The sequence below is a fragment of the Tachypleus tridentatus genome, chromosome 3 (assembly GCF_004210375.1).
Source record: "Tachypleus tridentatus isolate NWPU-2018 chromosome 3, ASM421037v1, whole genome shotgun sequence".
Classification (NCBI taxonomy): domain Eukaryota; kingdom Metazoa; phylum Arthropoda; class Merostomata; order Xiphosura; family Limulidae; genus Tachypleus; species Tachypleus tridentatus.
The window spans coordinates 31,103,829-31,130,614 of NC_134827.1; the positions used below are offsets into that span (position 1 = coordinate 31,103,829).

Consider the following 26,786-nt stretch of genomic DNA (forward strand, 5'->3'; position numbering starts at 1 on the left):
TTGTTGTGGTTCGGTGGTTGTGTGCAGAATCCCCTCTACAGCTTCTATCTTCACTGCTGAACTGTACGTCATTTCTCTTGCCCTGGATCACATAGAAGCTGAGCAGTACTTAAACTGCACTATTTTTACTGACTCACTTTGTTCTCTACAGGCCCTGGAATTGCTTCACATTGGTTCACACCCTGTTCTCCCCGATATTTAAATCTAACTGGCCCATTTCACTTTAACATCTACTTCTATCCAGTTTCTCTGGATACCGGGCCACGTTGGTATTCGCGGGAACGAGCTCGCCGACACCACAGCTAAATCTATCTGCTCTGGCACTATCACCACTGTGTCTGTTCCATACATGGACTATGGTCCTGTATTCAAGGCTTGGCTCAGTGCCAGCTGGCAGTCGACTTGGGGTGAGCAACGTGAAAACAAGCTTTTCCAAATAAAACCCTATATTGGACTTTGGCTTTACGTTGATAGTCGTAACGACGGCACCATTTTAAACATGTTTTGTCCCAATGTTTGTCCATAACGTTAGACAGTGTTATTGGTGATGGTGACACTGTCCACCTTGGTAATGTTTTAGTTTTTTAAAAGCCGTTAATCTTTTTAATGCCATTTAAGTTTTTTAATTTATACATTACACCTTTTTTAATGTGGCTCCCTTTTAAAAATCACAGTTCATCTAGTTCGATTTGAAATTAGAAACTGGCTGTAACATTAAATAACTCAGAACCAGGACTAGAAAGGTCAACTTCAGGTAACTAATGCTGCTGTTTGAACTACCTGTTAGTCATCCTGGCGCGTTATTATTATAATTTTGCTACACATCTTTTAAAACCTTTTTATTACTTTCCTTTTTGAAAATGGCCACAACGTCAAATAACTCAGAACCAGCACTAGAAAGGCCAACTTTCGGTGACTGATGGTGGTTTTTGTACTTACCTGTTAGTCTTCCTGGTGAGTTATGATAATTACAATTATGCTACAAAAAAGTTCTTTACAACTTGTATTACTGTAGTTTTTCTCTTAACGTTGTAGACCAGATGTAAACATTAGTTTTATGTTATGTTGTTTTTTAAACTTTGTTTTGTTTTACTTTAATTTTCTTTTATGAATTTTACTAAATTTACTTTAATTTCCTTTTATGAATTTTACTAAATTTACTTTAATTTTAACTTTTTACCAGATGTTTGGTGCAGATAGGCCTAGCTGTTTTGTGCTACAAAACACCAAATCGACCAACCAACCAACTCTAAGAATGAATAACATTAAAGTATTGTTTTCACCTTCAAACTATATGATACTATTTTATATCGGGGCCTGGTATGGCCTAGCGCGTTAAGGCGTGCACTTCGTAATCTGAGGGTCGCGGGTTCGCGCCAGAGTCGCGCCAAAACATGCTCGCCCTCCCAGCCGTGGGGACGTTAATAATGTGACGGTCAATCCCACTTTTCGTTGGTAAAAGAGTAGCCCAAGCGTTGGCGGTGGGTGGTGATGACTAGCTGCCTTCCCTCTAGTCTTACATTGCTAAATTAGGGACGGCTAGCACAGATAGCCCTCGAGTAGCTTTGTGCGAAATTCCAAAACACACAAACAAACTTTTATATCGCTTACCGCCAGAGGGCTCTGCATATTTCATCATATTTATTATTTTAATATTTTCCCTCTTCCACACTCAATGTATAGAATAAATAAAACAAAATTGTTTAAAGCAATATTTTGTATGTACTTTATGGAATTCTGTGATTTCGTGATTTATTTCGTGATGACGAGAAACCCACTTGAAGTGAAAATGTATTATTAAGACGGCTGGTACGGGTATTAAAACCTTAATTAAAATAAAGTAGATAACAACGTTTCGACCTTCTTAAGTCATCTTCAGGTTAGAAGGTCGAAACGTTGTTATCTACTTTGTTTTAACTAAAGTTTCAATACCCATACCAGCCGTCTCGATGTTGTAGTTGTTTTAATCGTATGAGCGCGTTACGGCGTGCGCTTCGTAATCTGAGGGTCGCGGGTTCGCGCCCTAGACGCGCCAAAACATGCTCGCCCTCCCAGCCGTGGGGGCGTTATAATGTGACGGTCAATCCCACTATGCGTTGGTAAAAGAGTAGCCCAAGAGTTGGCGGTGGGTGGTGATGACTAGCTGCCTTCCCTCTAGTCTTACACTGCTAAATTAGGGACGGCTAGCACAGATAGCTCTCGAGTAGCTTTGTGCGAAATTCCAAAAACCTAACCTAACCTTTAATCGTATGTTATTAGAAACATTGTTGGTGCAAAAATAATTTACAGGGGTGTATTTAAACAAACAAACAAAAAGATTTAAAAGGCTCTACTTGTCAGTTTATAATGTAGTACCCATGGTAGAAACTGTACCGCTCTTCTTGTCAGTATCTGATCCAGTAGTCATGATAGAAACTGTACTTATATGCTTGTCAGTATCTGATCCAGTAGTCATGATAAAAGCTGCACCAGTCCACTTGGCATTATTTAACTTAGTGGTCAGAGTATTTGTACATTTCTAGGCAACACTTTCTATTGAGGCATGATTGTGTTTTAAAAAAATTAAAAATAAAACCGTTATTCACAATTTGATGTGAAATGTAACGGTAAGGAACTTAGGAGATAAATTAGGCTTAAAGACATTTAAATATAAATGAGTCACAAGTCAAAGGCCATGTGATCACGTTTGTTAACTTGCATTCAAAATTTTATTGAATTATTATTTTATGAATTTACCTCAATAAGTTTTAAATCAACTTTTAGATTACAATTCAAATTTTAATGTTATACATTAGTTGATTTCTTTATTTAAAAGTATATATTAAAATAACACACTTAAATATAAATTTCAGTGAGTCACGAGATATGTTGAATGCAGCATTGTTTAAAATTAGTTATTTACGATGTCAAAATACCAAGTCTGTAGTTTCGTACAGATTAGGAACTCAAATTACTAATATTGGCAAGCTAGAATATAAAATGAAAACCTCGAATATTTTTATTTTGCTGAGATATGGCTTATGTACTGAATTAAACACGGCGGACCTGTTCAACCCATTCCACCTTTTGAAGCAGCCTTTTATACACTTGTATGACAGTATGTGACATGTGAATAACCAGCAACAGCTAAGAACGTCCACAGAGTGATTTCCCCAGTCATTGTAATCTGTGAAAAGGCTACCGCGTTTTCTCGATCCAAGTTTTCAACGAGGTAGATTGTGTCAATAGTCTGGTCAAAATTTCATATATTTTTCAAAATCTAAATACATCTTAGTTAATAAGCTTAAGAAATTGTAGTGGAATTTTATGTATCAGTGTAGTTATTTATGATATTTAGGTTATTCAACAGTACATATAAAACTTTAAAAAATTTTGTTTGATATCCTCCACGTGCGAAATTTTAAAAGGCTTAGCAACCTATGTGAAGTAGTGACCGAGTACAGAGATCGTAACGGGAAGAGATAACTGTTTGTTTTACTTCTTAATTTAGCGATCCAAATTTTAAGAAAAATAAGTTTAATAATTTATTTCTAAATAGTAATAATCTATATACATGCATATAATGTATAATAATTGAAATGTGACTGTATGTTACAAAATACTAGGTCACTAAAACTCAGCAAAAACAAGGAATATTAAAGGTCAGTTTTATATTACTGGATACATAACGTGAGTGTGCGTGCACCTCATCAATGCAAGTTGTGTAATGTTAGGTAAGCATGACTGGAAGATCAATGTAATAAAAAATAATAAAGCATTATGAGACTTGGGCTTCTTAGAATCAACATTTGTATACTTGTGTTATAATATGTAGCCATTCTAGAACGAGAAAAAGCATAATTTATATTTATTTCCTAATTTTTTTATTATGATTACGAGGTTGGTTAAGTGACAGTCCTGACATAGTTAAGTATAGAAAATAACATAAAATATAAAGTCTTTCTGAAACAAACGTTTGAAATGTATTTAGGAGGTTTTAGGGATTACACGAATAACACGAGAATTTTAGGACGAGGAATAGCTTTTTTATTCTTAACATGAAATCAATTTGCACTCAGAATAGTAAAGAAACAGACCCTATTTTCACACAAGAAATTTTACTAAAATTGATTTAATAAAAAATTCTGATATTTTGTGTACAATATACTTGTAATCTTTACTAAAAATCTACGAAAGTTTGTGAAAATATACATGTTGTGTCAAAAGTTATAGTGTAAATACCAAACGTGTGCAAATGTGCAGACTATATTGTGTATATTAAACCAAGCCCGTAGCGAAAGGGTTAATACATTTATCTGTCAAAAAAGAAAATTTAAGTTTTGCTTTACGTTTCACATACAGTGGAACCCTTCTGATTCGGTCACCCCTTGAAAGCGGTCATTCAATCACAGTCCCTTTTTTTGTTTACATAATCCCTAATTATGTACAGTGGAACCCCTCTGATCAGGGTTCTCTCTAATCAGGCCAGTTTGTCTCAGTCCCGGAGGTGGCTGCTTTAGAGGGGTTCCACTGTAATTAACTGCAATCAGATTCTATATAGTTTGTTATGATTGCTTTTAGACTTGTGTAAGACAGACCAACTGAGGAAAACGTAGTACCATACCTCTCTCGCACCAAACAAGCTCGTCCTTTCTCCCGTGGGGGGCGTTATAATGTGACGGTCAGTCCCACTATTCGTTGGTAAAAGAGTAGCCCAGAAGTTGGCGGTGGGTGGTGATGACAAGCTGCCTTCCCTCTAGTCTTACACTGCTAAATTAGAGACGGCTAGCGCAGATAGCTCTAGTGTAGCTTTGTGCGAAATTCCAAAAGCAAACAAACTATACCTCTCATGTCGTAACAAGTTAGCATATTGTTCTCCTAAGCCTAGAAATGATTTCTATTATTATAGCATTCTTGATAAATGTGAAACACTTATCACTGTCATATTTTAATTTAAATACTAGCTGTTGATGGCGCTCAATTAAGGTTAGATCGTAATCGTTCGTCCACCGTTTAGAACGTTAGACCATAGATACCTCACGAATATGTGTCAAGGTTATACTTTCTTGAATTGCCCATTTAACATTACTTGTGAATTTCTTACGTCCTTCAGTGTAAATTTACTCTCTACTGGTTTTAAAAGCAACGTATCATACCCTGAACAGAGTATATCGCATCTCCTGTAAGATTTCAAAATGTATTTTTACACCTTGAGAATATCAGATTGTCTTTTTTAGGTACATATGGGGAATTCTGCGTTTTCTTGTTACACACTACTATTGAAGCATTTCAAGCTGTCTTGTTGCAAACTGCACCTGAAGAATACCAGGTTCTCTTGTTATACATTAAACTTAAATAGCTTCAAAACTTGTTACACATAACACCTCTTAAATTTCATATTTTCCTGTTATATAGTACTCCAGGGCATTTTCAGTTTGTCTTCTTACACAACACCTAGAGAATCGTCTTTGATTGTATTGTTACACACAACACTTGAGCAATTCTAGATTGTACTGTTATATATAACACTTGAGGAATTCAAAATTGTCTTGTTACACACAAAACATGAATACTTCTAATTGTTTTGTTGCACACGAAACTTAAATAATTCTAGATTGCCTTGTTACACACAAAATCTGAATAATTCTGAATTATCTTGTATACACAACACCTGAGAAATTTCTGAATGTTTTATAACAACGACACTCAAGAAGTTTTATATTATCTGGTTATAGGGTACGTAAAACGAATTAATAGTATAACAAATTACAAATTTGTTGCGGATATTTGTTATCGAGAGTGCAATGATTTTATTTAACATGTGATACTTAAATACGTTTGTCTGGATTCTGTAGTAACTTATAGTTAACTACAAAATAATATAATATTATAAAACAAAGTCTTTGAACATGGAAACATCGTACATAATTTATATTATGTTCCTTGAACATTAGTTCAAAATATTTTATTTCGCTAAGCGATGTACGTCGTATAAACATCTTTTATTTTATTCATGTTGCTGATTGTTGCTATTGTTTTCATGATTTTTAAATATACATATAGTAGGTAAATAAAAATTTAATTGAAAACGATGAATTTACGACACTAAGCCCATAGTAGCAAGATGCTTATTTCTGTGTGAAGAACTCCGCAAAATAACAAAAGTTAATATTTTTATAAAACGATATTAATACGATAAATATTTCTGGACATTTCAACTTGCAAAGCATGATTGAAATTCAAGTACAGGTATCGTTTAATTATTTATATACAGCGCGATACAAGAGAGCTTATAATTATAATAGACATGAATAAACGCTGCGTCAGAAAAGTGACATCAGTTGTGTTTTTCCTAAAACAATTAGATAAGATCGATTCTGTCTCCTTTATTGCAACACCACGGTGAAGACTACCGGAACATATAATTAGGCTTAACTACGGCGTGTTAACTGTTTTGGTTGTTTTCACCTTTAGTCCTAGTCCTCGTGGTTGATAAGTTAATCGCTGTCGTCCATTGTCTTAGGCTATCTTTTTACCATCGATAGTTGAGAACGTTATAATTTTGGAATTTATTGGTCTCTTCATATTGACTCAACGAAAACAAACACAACACTTGATAAGGAATAACATCCGTAAAACTATAAAACGTGCAACGTGTTAAAATTTTTCAGTAGACGTCGAATCGCCAGCAATCCCATTTCTATCTTCTCAAGAAAAATGTGAAGTTACAGTAAGTACACCGGAGATTGAAACGTTTTGTAATGAAAGTCTGTATTTTTAGTGTGTCAAAATCTTTCATATTGTAGATTGATTTAATTTCAGAAGAAAGGACGAGAATAGGATAGGAAGTGAAGAAGTTAAATAAAACGTAAGTTAATTAGGGTTAACTTCGACTCCTAATTCGCTCTAACTTTTATACTTTCTTGTTTTATTATTATTATGGAGTAATTCTAGTAGAATCTTTAACTGTAATAACGTAATGTATTTAAATTTGCGCTTTATCTAAAGCCTTGATTAATTATTAGTAGCTTGAATTACAAAAAAATTATTTTAAATGATATGGGAACCCTAAGAGAACTTTGTTTTCTGCTTTAATACTGTTAGTTTAATATTAAATTGAAGGCAATAAAAGATAAGTGATGGTTTATCTTACGGGTTTGATTGTCAAGAATCGGCCATCTATACAGGAGTTTCCAGTTGTTAAACTATTAAACAACTAGACAGTTCCAGCTAACATCAACTGTCAAAATGCGTAATGAATCAGGCCCTTCACTGAGCTGTACTAAACATGCATCTATTATTATTATGTGAGTAAAAATAAGAATCACACCCTTTAAAAATCAATTGCCAGACTTATGCATATGTGTAACAAAATATAGATTCGATCGAAGTATTTTTGCTTTAATTTCTGTGCATGAAAAGACACTTATTTTATAACACACAAACAATTGTCTCAAGGTTCTTGACAAACAAGTGACCTGTTTGTGTTATATCTTTGTGTGCACTTCAACAGTTGCCAAATATTACGAAATATGTTTGCTTTTCAGTACATGCATGAATAGAGATGTATTTTAGTGTCGGAATATTTTTGTACGTATTAATTTAGTACGGGGTTTGTTCTCATGTTAACCGTGTAATTGTAAAGTTTGCATTTCTAATGCTGTTATAAAAGTTATTTTTGCTATTGTTGTAGATTGCCAGTTAAAAATAAGTTCTTTTGTCCAAAAAAATATTTTCTGATATTTGTTTGTTTGTGATAGCTTAGCACAAAGCTACACAATGGACTAACCGTGCTGTATCCACCATGGGTACAGAAACCTGGTTCTTAGCAGTATAAGCCTTCAAATTTTCCGCTGTAATACTGGAGTGTGGGGTCGTTTTCTGATCCATAAGTGTGATTTTAAATAGTTTTTCTTATCGCATTCTCAAAGAAAAAAATACCTATTTTGAATGTTTAAAATTGGGGCTTAGATTAACAGTGAAAATTTCTAAAGTACTAACTAATGTGAGATTCGTATAAAAATGTTGTCTCTTTCGGTTTACTTGGACTCCTGTTATCGTTGTTTTTGAAATTCGGAATAACTAAAATGAACCACTGCTCATGTGTAAACCACTTGAGTTAGTGTCAATAAACAGAGCGATAGTAGAGAAAATCGAACTTAGAACCGGAGTAAGTTAGATCGGATAACCACTCTCAGGGTTCTCTAAGACTTACAAGTGTGACACTAGGAGAAAGATGTTAGTTATTGACCTTTGTTTATGGTGCTACTTGAGAACTAACTGCACTGGCTGCCCCTGATTTTCAATGAACAGTTTGTTTGTTTGTTGTAGCTAAGCCTAAAGATACACAGGGAACAATACGTGCTCTCTTGCCACGGGTATCAAAACCCGGTTTCTAACCTTTAAGTCCGTAGAGGTACTGCTGTGCCACTTGGGGAATTGGATTTGTAGATTAGTGGGAGCTAATCGACGACACCTACTGCTAACTTTTGAGGTACTCTAATCGAATAATGGGGTTTAATCGCCACTCTTATAGCGCACCCACGGCTTTAAAGTGTGGCTCGTGAATTTTTATTTGATAGTTGTTTTTCAGTAAAGGAACGCGAACGATGCACACTGTTCAGGACTACAGTCCGGCACACGAACTTCATGGTCACGCCCAGCCATTTTTTAATGAAATATCTAAAAAAACAAAAAAAAAAAATAATTAATTCAACAATTTATAAACTTCAGCGGTTTGTTCGATAGGTCTATGAAAAATTCCTAATAAGCACTGCATTTATGTTTTTAACCCTTGTTGTCATCGGTGGCGTTCCAAAATATCGACAAATTATTACATGGTTTCGGTTTCAAATTCTTAACGTTGATGCATTAATGATGATAAAAGGTAACAATAGCTGGTTCAGGATATTACGTCAGTGTTCAATAATTTTTGGACAAGCTTTCAACTCTTCAAAATCGTAGCGTAGTGCACAATGAAATGTAAACACGTTTAATGAAGATATTAAATGAGAATGATGAAAGGTATTTTTAATTGGCTTTTATTCTCTGTAGCGAACCTATCTCTGCATGGTAGTTGAAGAATATGTACCCTTGCACGGTGTTAGTATATAGCCCACCAGAAGCCCGCTCTTGGTCTTTCAATTTGTTATTATCCATGATTACCGATAAGGGCTGGAATTTCCCCAAAACAGTAGAACTTGGTGACAAGTGGGGAATCACATAGTAAAGTAGGCTTCATATGTACTTTTGTTATATTTAAATAACTTTTATACTGTATAATTTAGAATAATAAATCAGCTGAACCATTGCTACAGACTTCTCATATCCTGTATAAATTCTCGTAGTGTGTTTGTGAATTGGTTTGTCCACGAACTTCTCCCATAGGTCTGGAGCTAGCAACACCAAACATGGCAAGTGTACTCGGTATGACCTAGGGCGGACATATCCTTGAATAGTAAGGTGTTTCTTACTCCCTGAGGATCCTGGAAGCACCATGTTTGAAACTTTTTAAAAAAAAACCGATTCGCAAGAAACCGACGTGAAGTGTGATAGTATCGCAGGATGTGTTTAAAGTAACCTAAAGTAACCTGTAGTGTCTAAAGTAACCTGAAGTAACCTGTAGTGTCTAAAGTAACCTGAAGTAACCTAAGGTAACCTGTAGTGTCCTGTAATTTTTGTTGTTTTTTTCTTTTAGTTTCGGACCTCACGTTTTCAGACATGATCGTTGGGGCGTTGTAATATAACGGTCAATCCCACTGTTTGTTGATAAAAGAGTAGCCCAAGAGTTGGCGGAGGGTGGTGATGTCTAGCTGTCTTACCTCTAGCCTTATACTGCTAAATTTGGGACGGCTAGTGCAGATTGCCTTTGGTTTTGCGCGAAATTCAGAAACAAACAAACGTAAACATGCTAGCTTGTAACCTGGTCAGTTTTTTCAAAGATACATTAACAGATGTCGGCAAGTTCGTTATTGTTTGTGTAATAGATGTGATCAAATGCTATACTTAAACACACTGGCACACATATATTTGAATACATACTACTTAACAATTGCTCACTTTGTGGCAAAACCACAGTTACATCATTTTTCTGATCACGTGATACAATTTGTTATATCAGTACAGAAGGAATAGGAGTTTGTCTTTCGCAGTGTGTAATTATTACGTCAGAATTGTCTACTGTAATAATATGTTTAAGCCTCTTTTTCCACAGCATCCAGGTACATCTACCTTATGTAAACATCTATTATTTGAGTTTCCTTACACTGTTTTACATGGAAGTTTGATTAACATCATCCTTTAGTTTTGTCATCTGAACTTCAATGTTGCATTTTTAAAATGAACTGAGGTACTGAGCTTTTAGACTTCAATATTTCTATCAGTACGTTTGGCTGATTACTGGAAAGTACCTTGAATAATACTCTTAGAGGTATAGTACGTTGATGGTAGAAAAGCAGATGTGGAAATCCCATTTTTTCATTCAAATATCTTGAGAGAGAGTAAAAAAGAATTCTTCGGTTTTGTTTGTCTTGGTTTGGTTTGAATTTCGCGCAAAGCTATACGAGAACTATCTGCGCTAGCCGTTCCTAATTTAGCAGCTGAAGAAAAGATGGTTAGTCATTACCATCTACCTCCAACTCTTGGGCTACTATTTTACCAACAATTAGTGATATTGACAGCCACATTATAACGATGGTTAGTCATCACCATCTACCTCCAATTCTTGGGCTACTATTTTACTAACAATTAGTGATATTGACAGCCACCTTATAACGCCCCCATGGCTGAAAAAAGAACACATTTGGGGAAGGAAATTCGAACTCGTGACCCTCAGATTGCGAGTCGAGCGCTCTAAACATCTAGCCCACAAATGCTTCAAACATCCAAAGATCTGCCTTAAATAATTAAACTTTTTGTGTCTGTTTAAATAATTAATTAATTTTGTGTTATTTTTATCTATTTATTTATATTTAAAAATTATTTAGGAAAGTTATTTCAAGGTCCTTTTGTTTTCTAGGTAGGATACAAATTTAAAGATTGTATAGAAGGTTTGAAGGCGAAATTGGTTTTGGTAAATATCTGTCTTGGGTGGACGTTAACTTCCAACACATTCAGAACTAACAGGAAAGAAACTGGGTCTCAGAAATCATTAATACTGAAAAAAGTCTTCAAAGACCGTCCGTCATGGAAACAGATGAAAAGTCTCGTCTACTAGAAGAAAACTCGGTTGAGATTAAAGTGTACAAGTCAACAGAGGAAGATAACCAGGATACGGATACAGAATCTAGCCATAAAGATAAAATCACGAACATTGAACCAAAGAAAAAGGAAAAGTACACGTCTGTACAGTGGCTCACGCTCCTCACCCTCGCTTACGGAAACTTTTGCATTGGTGCTAGCATTTCTCTCCAAGCTCCTTTTTTCCCCCAGGAGGTAAGTTCCTCCTCGGCAACGGTTTGAAATTTGTTTATTATAATATAACATAATTCATGAAAGTCTTGCAGGTTAAATAATTTATTTTAGTTTTGGTTCCAGAAATTCAGCCACATGTGTATTGTGCAACCAAAATTATTTACCAGTGGTAGAAAGCAAAATATAAAGTCTATTTGTTTGTTTGTTTTGGAATTTCGCGCAAGGCTATTCGAGGGCTATCTGCGATAGCCGTCTCTATTTTAGCAGTGTAAGACTATAGGGAAAGCAGCTATCATCACCACCCACCGCCAACTCTTGGGCTACTCTTTTTACCAACGAATAGCGGAATTGACCATCACATTATAACTCCTCCACGGCTGAAAGGGCGAGCATGTTCGGTGCGAGGGGGGTTCGAACCTGCAACCTTCGGATTACGAGTCAAACGCCTTAACCCACCTGTCCATGCCAGACCGAAATATAAAGTCATTTTTAATACGTTATTTTCTCAACAGACAAAATATGTCGATCTAGATAAAACCATAATATATTAACAATACAAAAATCTCCAATAAAATTAATAGTCCAATTAAATCACATAAAATCAATAAGACGTAATATCGATTGCTCTCTTTTATCACACAAATAATACTTTAACAATAGAAAACTTGTTTTGAACTTTTATTGTAGTACTTGAACCATTATCTCTTCAACTAATGAAACGTATTCACAACTAATTTGTATTTTGTATTAACTTTCTTGCGGCTAACAAATGATTATTTTAATTTTTTTTAGTATTTTTTAGTGATTTCAGATGCTTTTCTCGTGGTCTTGGATAAGGGGTACTGAGGGTAATGTCATTTCCAGCTTCTTTTGTTCTATCTGTTCTCCTTATTAACTGTTTGCAAGTGGAGAACTGTTCTCATTAAACGTTTATCACAGTTTCTTGTAATATTTGTTGAATTTATATATAAACCAGATATATATTATGATTAATTACCAATACTTCTTGTTTTTTAATATACAGTGGTTCTTATCTGCAAACAGACAAAATGACCTGTTACTGAGACCGATGTATTGTAAAATTAGTGACGGTTATATCTACTAACTGACCACAAATAAAGCGATGTACCTCGAAGCTTTGAAAATGGATATTAATAAGTAGCTACAATCATCGTGTTTGTACTGAAGTCTAGGCTTGGAAATTATTCAAAATACACGGTTGTGCTAACCTCTAGGGTTTCAGTTTCGTGGTTGTTGGAGAAATTCGTTGTATCTTGGGCAATGAGCTCATTTTGCGATAATTTTTATATTTGTTCAGATGAAACTGGTCAAACTAAATCCACCTGATTTTAGCTATTTAAATTATTGTGTCATTCATTACGTCATATGAAATTAAATTTTGCTTTTTACCAAACCGCTGTACGTCGCTGATAAGATAGATGTCGTTTAATTCGCTTGGATAAAGATACTCATTGTCTGAAAACAAAACATTGTACGGAATTCTAGATACATTTTATCGGCCATTGTTCATTGTCTTGATAACGAAGAGGAATGTGAACGTGTTTTTTGTATTGTTTTAAAAAAACAAACCACAAAGGAACAACAGAAATAAATACGTTCATGATTCCCTTAGGCCTAAGTAACGAACAACAAAAACACTTAGTACTATAGCACCACAGTGCTGATTGTCATGTGACTTGTACATGACCCCAGAAAAAATAACAAAAGATGGAAACTAGTGTTCCGGATGTGCAAGTCATGAACATTTTAAACAGTGCCTCCACGGACCACGCACCCAGAATTTTGCAGAATCAAATTTTAAAGTCATTCCGGGTCGTTTGTTTACTTGGTAACACTTTTATCAAAACCGAATTGGATAAAAAGCGGGCGATTGCTACACCCTTTGTGTAAACCAGATCCACTGCTATACACAAAACCATTATCAGCATTCAGTGAGTAAGTGTGGTGATCTTGTGCTGTTAAAGCAATGTTAATATAGGAAAAAGTGCAAATGGCTTCTAAGTGCAAAGTATGTTTGTGCGGTACTTATAGCAAATGCCCTTAATGTCAGTGTGGATGCAACAGTTTAGATCAAAAGGTCAAAATGTCATGAAAAGCAGATGAGAAACATCCGCAGAGCAAACTACAGGCCCGAAGAAAGAAGTATTAACTATGCTGTATGTTACTCCATTAGAGAGTGATGAAAATGAAATGGACTAATTGTGTTACTCCATTAGAGAGTGATGAAGATGAAATGGACTAATTGTGTTACTCCATTAGAGAGTGATGAAGATGAAATGGACTAATTATGTTACTCCATTAGAGAGTGATGAAGATGAAATGGACTAATTGTGTTACTCCATTAGAGAGTGATGAAGACGAAATGGACTAATTGTGTTACTCCATTAGAGAGTGATGAAGATGAAATGGACTAATTGTGTTACTCCATTAGAGAGTGATGAAGATGAAATGGACTAATTGTGTTACTCCATTAGAGTGATGAAGCTGAAATGGACTAATTGTGTTACTCCATAGAGAGTGATGAAGGAAATGGACTAATTGTGTTACTCCATTAGAGAGTGATGAAGATGAAATGGACTAATTGTGTTACTCCATTAGAGAGTGATGAAGACGAAATGGAATTGTGTTACTCCATTAGAGAGTGATGAAGACGAAATGGACTAATTGTGTTACTCCATTAGAGAGTGATGAAGATGAAATGGACTAATTGTGTTACTCCATTAGAGAGTGATGAAGACGAAATGGACTAATTGTGTTACTCCATTAGAGAGTGATGAAGACGAAATGGACTAATTGTGTTACTCCATTAGAGAGTGATGAAGATGAAATGGACTAATTGTGTTACTCCATTAGAGAGTGATGAAGACGAAATGGACTAATTGTGTTACTCCATTAGAGAGTGATGAAGATGAAATGGACTAATTGTGTTACTCCATTAGAGAGTGATGAAGACGAAATGGACTAATTGTGTTACTCCATTAGAGAGTGATGAAGATGAAATGGACTAATTGTGTTACTCCATTAGAGAGTGATGAAGATGAAATGGACTAATTGTGTTACTCCATTAGAGAGTGATGAAGATGAAATGGACTAATTGTGTTACTCCATTAGAGAGTGATGAAGACGAAATGGACTAATTGTGTTACTCCATTAGAGAGTGATGAAGACGAAATGGACTAATTGTGTTACTCCATTAGAGAGTGATGAAGACGAAATGGACTAATTGTGTTACTCCATTAGAGAGTGATGAAGACGAAATGGACTAATTGTGTTACTCCATTAGAGAGTGATGAAGATGAAATGGACTAATTGTGTTACTCCATTAGAGAGTGATGAAGACGAAATGGACTAATTGTGTTACTCCATTAGAGAGTGATGAAGATGAAATGGACTAATTGTGTTACTCCATTAGAGAGTGATGAAGACGAAATGGACTAATTGTGTTACTCCATTAGAGAGTGATGAAGATGAAATGGACTAATTGTGTTACTCCATTAGAGAGTGATGAAGACGAAATGGACTAATTGTGTTACTCCATTAGAGAGTGATGAAGATGAAATGGACTAATTGTGTTACTCCATTAGAGAGTGATGAAGATGAAATGGACTAATTGTGTTACTCCATTAGAGAGTGATGAAGATGAAATGGACTAATTGTGTTACTCCATTAGAGAGTGATGAAGATGAAATGGACTAATTGTGTTACTCCATTAGAGAGTGATGAAGATGAAATGGACTAATTGTGTTACTCCATTAGAGAGTGATGAAGATGAAATGGACTAATTGTGTTACTCCATTAGAGAGTGATGAAGGTGAAATGGACTAATTGTGTTACTCCATTAGAGAGTGATGAAGACGAAATGGACTAATTGTGTTACTCCATTAGAGAGTGATGAAGACGAAATGGACTAATTGTGTTACTCCATTAGAGAGTGATGAAGATGAAATGGACTAATTGTGTTACTCCATTAGAGAGTGATGAAGATGAAATGGACTAATTGTGTTACTCCATTAGAGAGTGATGAAGATGAAATGGACTAATTGTGTTACTCCATTAGAGAGTGATGAAGATGAAATGGACTAATTGTGTTACTCCATTAGAGAGTGATGAAGATGAAATGGATTAATTGTGTTATTCCATTAGAGAGTGATGAAGATGAAATGGACTAATTGTGTTACTTCATTAGAGAGTGATGAAGATGAAATGGACTAATTGTGTTACTCCATTAGAGAGTGATGAAGATGAAATGGATTAATTGTGTTATTCCATTAGAGAGTGATGAAGATGAAATGGACTAATTGTGTTACTCCATTAGAGAGTGATGAAGACGAAATGGACTAATTGTGTTACTCCATTAGAGAGTGATGAAGATGAAATGGACTAATTGTGTTACTCCATTAGAGAGTGATGAAGACGAAATGGACTAATTGTGTTACTCCATTAGAGAGTGATGAAGACGAAATGGACTAATTGTGTTATTCCATTAGAGAGTGATGAAGATGAAATGGACTAATTGTGTTACTCCATTAGAGAGTGATGAAGACGAAATGGACTAATTGTGTTACTCCATTAGAGAGTGATGAAGACGAAATGGACTAATTGTGTTACTCCATTAGAGAGTGATGAAGACGAAATGGACTAATTGTGTTACTCCATTAGAGAGTGATGAAGACGAAATGGACTAATTGTGTTACTCCATTAGAGAGTGATGAAGACGAAATGGACTAATTGTGTTACTCCATTAGAGAGTGATGAAGACGAAATGGACTAATTGTGTTACTCCATTAGAGAGTGATGAAGACGAAATGGACTAATTGTGTTACTCCATTAGAGAGTGATGAAGACGAAATGGACTAATTGTGTTACTCCGTTAGAGAGTGATGAAGACGAAATGGACTAATTGTGTTACTCCATTAGAGAGTGATGAAGACGAAATGGACTAATTGTGTTACTCCGTTAGAGAGTGATGAAGACGAAATGGACTAATTGTGTTACTCCGTTAGAGAGTGATGAAGACGAAATGGACTAATTGTGTTACTCCGTTAGAGAGTGATGAAGACGAAATGGACTAATTGTGTTACTCCGTTAGAGAGTGATGAAGACGAAATGGACTAATTGTGTTACTCCATTAGAGAGTGATGAAGACGAAATGGACTAATTGTGTTACTCCATTAGAGAGTGATGAAGATGAAATGGATTAATTGTGTTATTCCATTAGAGAGTGATGAAGATGAAATGGACTAATTGTGTTACTCCATTAGAGAGTGATGAAGACGAAATGGACTAATTGTGTTACTCCATTAGAGAGTGATGAAGACGAAATGGACTAATTGTGTTACTCCATTAGAGAGTGATGAAGACGAAATGGACTAATTGTGTTACTCCATTAGAGAGTGATGAAGACGAAATGGACTAATTGTGTTACTCCATTAGAGAGTGATGAAGATGAAATGGACTAATTGTGTTACTCCATTAGAGAGTGATGAAGATGAAATGGACTAATTGTGTTACTCCATTAGAGAGTGATGAAGATGAAATGGACTAATTGTGTTACTCCATTAGAGAGTGATGAAGATGAAATGGACTAATTGTGTTACTCCATTAGAGAGTGATGAAGATGAAATGGACTAATTGTGTTACTCCATTAGAGAGTGATGAAGATGAAATGGACTAATTGTGTTACTCCATTAGAGAGTGATGAAGACGAAATGGACTAATTGTGTTACTCCATTAGAGAGTGATGAAGACGAAATGGACTAATTGTGTTACTCCATTAGAGAGTGATGAAGACGAAATGGACTAATTGTGTTACTCCATTAGAGAGTGATGAAGACGAAATGGACTAATTGTGTTACTCCATTAGAGAGTGATGAAGACGAAATGGACTAATTGTGTTACTCCATTAGAGAGTGATGAAGACGAAATGGACTAATTGTGTTACTCCATTGGAAAGTGATGAAGATGAAATGTCTAGCAATACTTCTGAGGATCCCTTGGATTTTGTGTCACCATTCGTGGCATGGTTGTATCACTCCAAGAAGTTGTTGGAATAACATCCATTCAATTCAACAGTCCTTTGGTATCAAGTACACAGCGACGTCAAACATGACGGAAGACATCGAGTTTCAGTGTACTTGACAAAAACAATCTATTTCTTGCGTCCTACATGATTATATTAAGGTTTCTGCTTACCATGTTACTTACTCCCGAAAGATTCAGATGGTTCATGAACGTGATTGGAAGCGACATCTATAAAAAAAATATAATGATACAAAACTTTTCTCATCAACCAACGATATACAAAAAACTATGCCAGAGAAAAGCTGTACTTTCACCGCTGTGTTAGTAGATGTCATTCAAAGAAGTTAAAGCGAAGTTAAACATTGTAGAACAAGTTTTTGAAACAGCTAGATGGCGCTTTCGTCGATTGAAGTCTGGGTCTCGGCTAGCACCTGCAGTACGATCTGTTCGGCATAGCTGCAAGCGAGCTTCACTGAAAACAGTCGAGTGCCATTGATCAAGGTGGTGAGAATTATCACACTGACCCCGAGGTGATGACCTTTGTACCTACTCCGAAAAGAAAGAGCAATAATGTGAAAAAATATCTAAGAACACAACAATCTATACTTGATCTTAGAGCCTAAAAACTGAGAGGGTAAGTGAACAACACACTTTTAATTTACTGCTGTGTACTATTGGAGTGAAAATCTTGGAATATCGTCACTGCGAATGTATTTGGAAAACTTTTGTGAAATTGCAGTTCAACCTGAAAAATAGTTTTAGCCCATTCCGGAATGATGTTATTTATTAAAGTTGCCTCAGAACCCAAATTCTGGATGACTGATCCACGGAAGCATGGTTGAAATGATAAATAGTATGGAAATAGTTATTTCCGTAGTAATTAAAACACGCTTGTTTGTTTGTTTTTCTTATAGCAAAGCCACATCGGACTATCTGCTCAGCCCACCGAGGGGAATCGAACCCCTGATTTTAGCGTTGTAAATCCGGAGACATACCGCTGTACGAGCGGGGGGGGGCTTAAAACACGCCCAGAAACAGAATTTGTAAATAACTATGGCATTGTGGCATTTTTTATTAGTCCCAATCAAATTTTCGATCAGTAGAAAAAAAAAAAAAACGCGAAGAATCTATAAAATCAAAGCTGTTTTATTTACTGGGTGGTCAGGGTATTCGACTCACAATATATAGGTCGTTCCAATTAAGGTTTAATTGAGTATTAGGCCAGACAGTATTAATAAATAACAGAAATAACACATTCGTTTCTCTATTCTGCTTGTTTTACAGACCTTTTTCCTTAACCTGGTCATGGGATCAGAGCACTTCACCAAACATGGGCATCCCTTCAGCCATGGCGGTGTTATGGTCGATCCCACTATTCGTCGGTAAAGAGCAGCTTAAGAGTTGGCAGTGGATGTTTATGATAGCACTCTTCCCTCTAATCAGTCATTTTAAAATTAATAAATAATTAATTAACTAACGCAAGACACGCGGCTCATCTTGACACGCATTCTGACGCTTCTTATTTCCTTAATTTTTCTATTTGAGACACTTCTGTGAGATATGTTAAGGAACAACTACGCTTTTATTTTGTTTTACGAAAGTCAAAACAATATCCATATAAACAACGTTTGTTTATTTTTGTCTATTTCTGGATATTGTTAATTATATAAACGTCTCAGAAAAGATGCAAGCTTTCCAGATACACTTTTATTGTGTTTTTGTTTTTGTAAATTTCACGCAAAGCTTTACGAGGGCTATCTACGCTAGCCGTCCCTAATTTAGCAGTGTAAAACTAGAGGGAAGGCAAATAGTCATCACCATCCACCGCCAACTCTTGGGCTACTCTTTTACCAACGAGTAGTGGGATTGATCGTCACATTATAACGCCCCCACGTTGAATTTTAGGTTCACTCCAAGTAGGTAGGTTTTCCTAGTCAAAGGTTGAGATTAACCCTGCATTAGTTTTCTGTAAAAAGTCTCCATATTTCCATCATGAAAAAAATTAGATTAAAAATATTCAAACAATAGTAATAAACATTATTTTGAAAACGCTCCCTAATGGCTCAGCGGTATGTCTGCGGACATACAACGCTAAAAACCGGGTTTCGATACCCGTGGTGGGCAGAGCACAGATAGCCCAGTGAGTAGCTTTGTGCTTAATTCAAAAAACTTTTTTTTAAATTTTGAAAACAAAAATTCTTAACACTCAACATATTTTACTTTATTAATACAAAAAAATCAACACCGAATATTACAACTTTTGTTGTTGTTGTTTTTTGCTTCTGTTTTACCACCTAAACGAAATGTAACAATTTTATCTCAAACTAGTTGAACGAAAAAGCTACTGAAAACAACAAACTTGTATGTACTGCCATCTATCAATGGTAATTTGTACAATATATTTGTAATCATTAAAGACTCCGGAAGACAAATTCAAGGCTAATTAATTTGAATGTATATTTTTTAATATTCCGATGTTTAAGTTACATTATTTATTGCTAGGTAGTTTTTTTTTATAAAATATTAGTAAAACTGTTCTTCATGTTATAATTTTCCAACCGGCGCGATTTTTATTGCCCTGAGGGTCGCTGGTTCCAATCCTTGTCACACCAAACATGCTCGCCTTTCCAGCCGTGGGAGCGTTATAATGGTACGGTCAATCCCACTATTCGTTGGTAAAAGAGTACCCCAAGAGTTGACGATGGGTGGTGGTGACTTCCCTCTAGGCTTACACTGCTAAATTAAAGACGGCAAACAGAGTAACGAATCCCTTCCTTTATCCTTACATTGAAGAACAGCCATCGGTACAAACGCTGACACAGTTGTTTCAGTGTAATTTGAAGAGCAAAATGTTTTCATTCACCAACTCAAAAATGTCTTGGCCTTTTGCTGTACTTTTTAAAATCTTTGCAAAATAAGTATTCGTTTACGATTTTTCCATCTTTCATGAATCGAACAAAAGTCAGAACTTGAGCTTTTCCACAAACATCAGTAGATTCATCAACTTGAAGAAACCATAGCAGAGACAATTCATCTTCAGGCGCTTCGAAGTGTTCGCAAACTTGATCTTCAAATCCGACGACAAGTCTACAATTCTGCACGAAATTGTGTCATTGGACAGTGGAACTTGCTTAACCTTTTTGGCGGCATCCGTTCTAAGTATAGTTTCAACGACGAGTAGTAACGCTGGCACAATGACTGATTTGACCTCCGTATGCGCTTTGTCAACAATTGAACAACCTTATAACTTGCAATCAATCCTTTTCGGGCAGCTTCATGTAGTTCACAAGCTTCCTTGATTGTTCATGTTATTGAGCCGCGAGATTCTCGAAGCATTCTTTTGGTTTATCCTTCACATTTGAATGTTTTGTTTCCAAGTGTCTCTTCAGTTTGCTAGGAACAAGCGACTCGTTCGATAAAGCTGAACTGCAGAGTAGGCAGAATGGTAATTGAGAATGTTCCGATTCCAAAGCGATAAAACCATATTTGACGTATTCGTTTTTGTATTTTCGTTTGATTCCTTGCTTTTGATTTTACACATTCTCCTTTGCAGCACCAGACTTACTTAAATATTTTTCCATGGATAAATGATAAAGTTAATTCATACACGATAAGCACGAAGTTCTACAGTTGATATAAAATTCCTACCTACAGCGTAGTAGCTGTAGCTTACCGCAGAATGAGAACGTGTTCCAGAAAGCAGTTTGATTGTTTGATGTATCATTTATGACGTACGAAGCGCTTGTTGCGCCACAATTAAACTAACAGTCGAACCGTTGCAGTCGAGAATAAAACTTAAGTATAAACTTCTCAGTGCTTGAGTTCAATGAAAACCATCGAATGTTTTAAAAGGTTTCAGAGTGTCTCTATAGTAGCTTTTATTAACTGATGTGTTCGACTTGCTTGTAAAATCCCAAGAAAGTTGAATGTGTTTCATAAACACCGCGGCACACCTGCCAATCTCTCGCGGCACACAGGTTGAGAATCACTGCTCTAGTCTTGCACTGCTAAATTAGAGACAGCTAGCGCAGATAGCCCTCGTGTAGCTTTGCGCGAAATTAAAAAAAAAATCGCAAGTTTAATTATGTTAAAAAAATGCCTCAACTCGGCGAGGAAAAATAATAAACAAACACTGGACAAACATCCAAAATGCGAGAATGAAACAAACTAAATAGATAGGTGTTTTTTGTAATACCGATCGTGACGTAGTTAGGGCTGTCTAGATTGTACGATCCTAGTTTAAGTCACATATTCATAGGTTTTATAACTTGCAGTAAGTACAACTATCAGTAAAAGAAACGCCAGATATCACCCTAACGTTTTAATATCAAATATTAATTAATATGTGTGTACATGTAACAGACAAAGTGCACTAGTCTGTGAATTTACTAGATTGCTCGTGGATATATTTTTCCTGTAGGGGGAGCTACACGTCTTATAAGCTTTATTTGAAAATTATTTTCAGTATGTATGTAATATGTCTATTTTAATAATTGTTATATTTTGAAACATTCTACCATGAGACAAAATAATTATAATCGACAAAAATGGCAAATATTTCTCCATATACATAAGAAAAAAATAAAAAAATAATCATTTATATTCGTTTTATATAAGTGTATGGTGTAAGTTTATCTTGTTTTAATTTAATTATATATTTTACTGGAACCAGGCCGAAAGAAAGGGAGCGAGTGCAATCGAATATGGGTTTGTTTTCGGGGTGTACCAGCTTACAATGTTTTTTATTGCACCGATTTGTGGTAAGATGGTGAGTATTTCATTTTTCATACGTAGTTAAGGTTGTCGTCTCCACCCAAGGGTAAAACCACGTTACGCAATTTTAATATACAGTTTTGTCATCAAAAGAAAAAAAAATGTTTAACATTTAATCATATTAATCATCGTTGTGTCATAAACTAAGCTTTATTAGCAGTTTTACAGTCAAGGCCTAGTCTTATCTGACTAATATTTATATCATTTCTAAACCAGACCGTTGGCAGTATAATTAAACATCAAATATTACGTTATGGAACAATGAATCTAAAAATCTCAAGTTAGATCATAAATGACAGCTTTCAACACAATCGGTGTTTGTTTTATCATTATTAATTTGTGAATGGCGTAATGGAAGACACTCGACAAATGGAAAAACAGTTAATCGGGTAACCTAATGTTAGGCCTCCAGATAATGCTAAAACTGTCTTTTCTTCTCGCTTGTGTATGGAATATACAATTACACAAAGGTGGCGCCATCTGTTGCCTAATGTACAGAATGTATAATTATACAAAGGTAGCGTCGTTTGTTGCTTCATGTATAGAATGTATAATTACACAAAGGTGGAGTCGTTTGTTGCCTGATGTATATAATGTATAATTACACAAAGATGACACTACTTGTTTTCTGATCATTCACGATGAGGAACACTGGGATGGTTTGGCCGAGTTAGAACATTTTACATGGAATTCGTTGGCCACGTCACGTGAGGTCACATGATTTTATTTGCACAAGAGTGCAAGTTTGAGCTTTGTTATTATGTACTTCACCAGTGTAACGATCTCAAAAAGCAGTGTTTAATTGGTTGCTTCTTCAGACGTGACCCCCAGTGTCTCAGCGGTGTCTGCGGACTTACAACGCTAAAACCGTGTTTCGATACCTGTGGTGGGCAGAGCACAGATAGCCCATTGTGTAGCTTTGTGCTTAATTTAAAACAACAACAACATCTTCAGACTTTTTTCTTAGTGCTATATAAGAACTGTGAGCAAATACTTATCTCTAATTTGGGGTTGATATACTATAGGAAAAGTTTAGTCAATTTTGTATTTAGTCACTAGCATGTTCCTCCAAACCTTGGGCTACTCTCGTCTGACCGAACAATGAGATTTGGCTGTCACTCTTATATCGCACACACGGCCCAAATTTACAAAGCGTGTGTTTGTAACAACAAAACGCAAGCCACAAATTCTTGAAATATTAACCAGGACACACACAAAGACTAGGCCACCTGTGGCCCAGAGGATGGAAGAGAAACGTAACTTTTATTTTTTTTTTCATTTGACCAGTGACTTTTGTAAATCTTTTTAAACCGTTTATTAACAATATCTTTTCACAAGATCGCAACAGTCAGATTCTGCTAACCTGTGTAATCATAAATTATTTTCCTTTCACAATAACACAACAGTCAGGTTATGCATTACTTATATAACACTATGTAATAAAATTTTTACTTTTTCTTGTTTTTGGACAGAAAGTGTTATTTCCCAATTGCTTATGCGTAAAGTAAATGGTAAAGACCTATTTTTCTCTTCAAACTTTGCTATTGTGATCTGGGAGCGTATAACGAAAACATGATGGGAGATTATGTTTGGGGGCTGATACGTGAAAGTGATTTACATTACAGTCGCAAATTTCGAAAAACTACCCACTTCTAAACATTTTGTATAACTTTAGTATAAATACATGTAAATCTTGATTCATATGTTGTTTTATTCAGACCTTATGTAAATTAAAATGTGCAAATTTGCACTTTTTACATAGAAAATAGGTTAATTTCTAAATTTCATTATCCATGTCACAAAAGCAAAGTTTGAAGGGAATAATGGCCATTTTCTGTACTTTTACAACATAAGCAATTAAAAAATAACACATACTATCCAAGAACAAAATTCGTGTTACATAGTGTTATAATAAACTATTTTCCTTTCACAAGAGCCCCCCGCTAGTACAGCGGTATGTCTCCGGATTTACAACCCTAAAATCAGGGGTTCGATTCCTCTCGGTGGGCTGAGCAGAGTCCGATGTGGCTTTGCTATAAGAAAAAACACACCCTTTCACAAGAACACAACAGTCAGATTCTGCATTACTTATTGTAAAATATGTTGATATATTTATTCCATAAAACATTCACCAGGACATCGCAGGTTAATAATCTTATATAAACATTTTCAGTTCTCTCTCTTTCAAATGGATATTAAGTCTGTAGTTTTTAGGGAAACACTGTTTGTACATCATTAGAAATGATACGATGAGGTTATTTTTATTAATTCTTAACATTTGACGTTAAGTGCGGTAACTTGGATTATGTTAACCTTGTAACAGTTTAAGCAGATGTGTTACAAATAATAACTCTATTTCTGATTAGTGTTTGTGCCATTCATTACTTGTTTTAATATTAGCTTTCATGAACGAACGATTGTATGTTCAACTGTTGATCTCTGCTGTATAATTATAATATATGTGCAAAGGAACAACTTGAAGAAATGTTTTAGCTAGAGTAACAATTTCTACGTAGTTCCAAACAAGTGTCACGTTTAAGTTTGATTGTAAAGAGAAAAAATTACATTTAGTATTGAAATAAAAATTATAATTGTCAAGAAAAGTAAAACGTGTAACTCTGGAGTTTTATTGTAATAATTGTTGTCAAGAAAAGTAAAACGTGTAACTCTGGAGTTTTATTGTAATAATTGTTGTCAAGAAAAGTAAAACGTGTAACTCTGGAGTTTTATTGTAATAATTGTTGTCAAGAAAAGTAAAACGTGTAACTCTGGAGTTTTATTGTGATAATTGTTGTCAAGAAAAGTAAAACGTGTAACTCTGGAGTTTTATTGTGATAATTGTTGTCAAGAAAAGTAAAACGTGTAACTCTGGAGTTTTATTGTGATAATTGTTGTCAAGAAAAGTAAAACGTGTAACTCTGGAGTTTTATTGTGATAATTGTTGTCAAAAAAAGTAAAACGTGTAACTCTGGAGTTTTATTGTAATAATTGTTTTGGTTTTACAGATATCTCATGTAACACCTTCCTTCATGCTAAACTCCGGAATATCTGTTATCGGCGTATCGTCAATATTGTTCGGGTATGTTCACACATTTCTGACAACGTGTTGTCTTAATGACTGACTGTAAAAGCTCTTCGTTATTGGTTGGGTATGTTCACACATTTCTGATGATGTATTCTCTTACTGCATAACCTCTTGTAAATATGTTGGAGAAATAATGACACATCAGTTACTCATGTGACGTAATACCTGTTGCAAATATGAACATTGACACACACACACAATACACCATCCCCAGTGGCACAATGGTATGCCTCTGGATCTACAACATCAGAAACCTGGTTTCAATACCCGGGATTGGCAAAGCACAGATAGCCCATTCTGTAGCATTGTGCTTAACTACCTGTTATATACACATAACAACTACTTTTATACGCTAAAGTTTAAATGTCATGATACCAAAACCACATTTTGCAGCTTTAGACGTTATATCATCAAAACCATTTTATAACTTTAGACATATCACTAAAACCACTCTCAGAACTTGAGATACAATTTCAGGAAAACCAGTTTTAAAGCGCTTGATGCAATAACAACAAAACAAGTTTTAAAACTTTAGATTTAAAAACACCGCATTCGTCTTTATATAATTAGTTTTCCATGATATACGATATCTATGATATACCATCATTATAACTATACCCATGATATACTCTACCCATTCTCAACTTCGGTTCTGATGTGCTACCTAAACAGAATGATATTACTGCTTTTATTCACCGGCAGGTGTCACTGGGATCGCGTAAGAAAATACTTTAGAAAAGAATTACCGTTAGAAGATAGAACTTTTCTCTTTGTGGATTTATTAGGGGAGTATAGAAACACTTGGACATGTGGGTCTTAATTAAAATCAACACACAACTATAGGGCAGCATAGCAATAGTTAGACACGTGATTTTTAATACTAATCTTAAACAGGAAACCATAACCTATTACAAGAAAAAAAAACAAGAACTCTTGGACACGTGATTCTTAACGTCAAACTTAATTAAGAAAACATGATATAATACAGGAGAGCAGAAGAATGCGCAGACACGTGGTTTTTAATACTAGACTTAAGCTAGATAAGATATAACGAAATGACGAACCGGACCTATCATCGAATATCATTGATAGGTATTTCTCCTTTTCTTAGCATCCTAGACCGAGCACCCAATGGAAACCCGTTCGTTTATCTTGCAATATTCGTGAGGATAGCTGAAGGTATTGGATCAGCTGCAGCTAAAACGTCAAGTTATTCTATTATAGCTTTAGAGTTTCCTAACTCCGTGGCAACAACGTTCGTAAGTAGTTCTCACGTTTTAATTTGTTTTTCTTACTTGACAAACAAGAAGGATTGTAACATAATCTCATTGTTAATGTCTAACAAAATTCCTATAGGAAACAGCATTTCTTAAATTTCGTTCTTTTAGTTGTATCTAAGATAATAAGTTTTCTAATAAAACCCAAAACATTATATCAAATTTCTTGAAAGCAATACAATACCAACGCAAAGCGACTGATTTTAAAATTACTTTTA

At 35.2% G+C, this 26,786-nt stretch overlaps 1 protein-coding gene across 5 annotated transcripts in view; it reads left to right on the forward strand.

The window, feature by feature from the left end:
* The first annotated feature begins 529 nt into the window (after window positions 1-529).
* The window catches only part of LOC143246631 (MFS-type transporter SLC18B1-like), a 40,683-nt gene continuing 14,426 nt past the window's right edge, over window positions 530-26,786 (forward strand). The window contains exons 1-5 of one of the 5 annotated variants that reach the window (XM_076493678.1): window positions 530-954; window positions 10,997-11,412; window positions 22,106-22,201; window positions 25,212-25,285; window positions 26,403-26,550. In XM_076493678.1, coding sequence (XP_076349793.1) covers window positions 11,164-11,412; window positions 22,106-22,201; window positions 25,212-25,285; window positions 26,403-26,550 — 567 coding nt within the window. In that variant the 5' untranslated portion in view covers window positions 530-954; window positions 10,997-11,163. Of the gene's footprint in view, window positions 955-3,121; window positions 3,212-6,401; window positions 6,848-10,996; window positions 11,413-22,105; window positions 22,202-25,211; window positions 25,286-26,402; window positions 26,551-26,786 lie in introns of those variants that run through there. The other 4 variants (XM_076493679.1, XM_076493676.1, XM_076493677.1 and 1 more) reach the window with 4 other exon arrangements.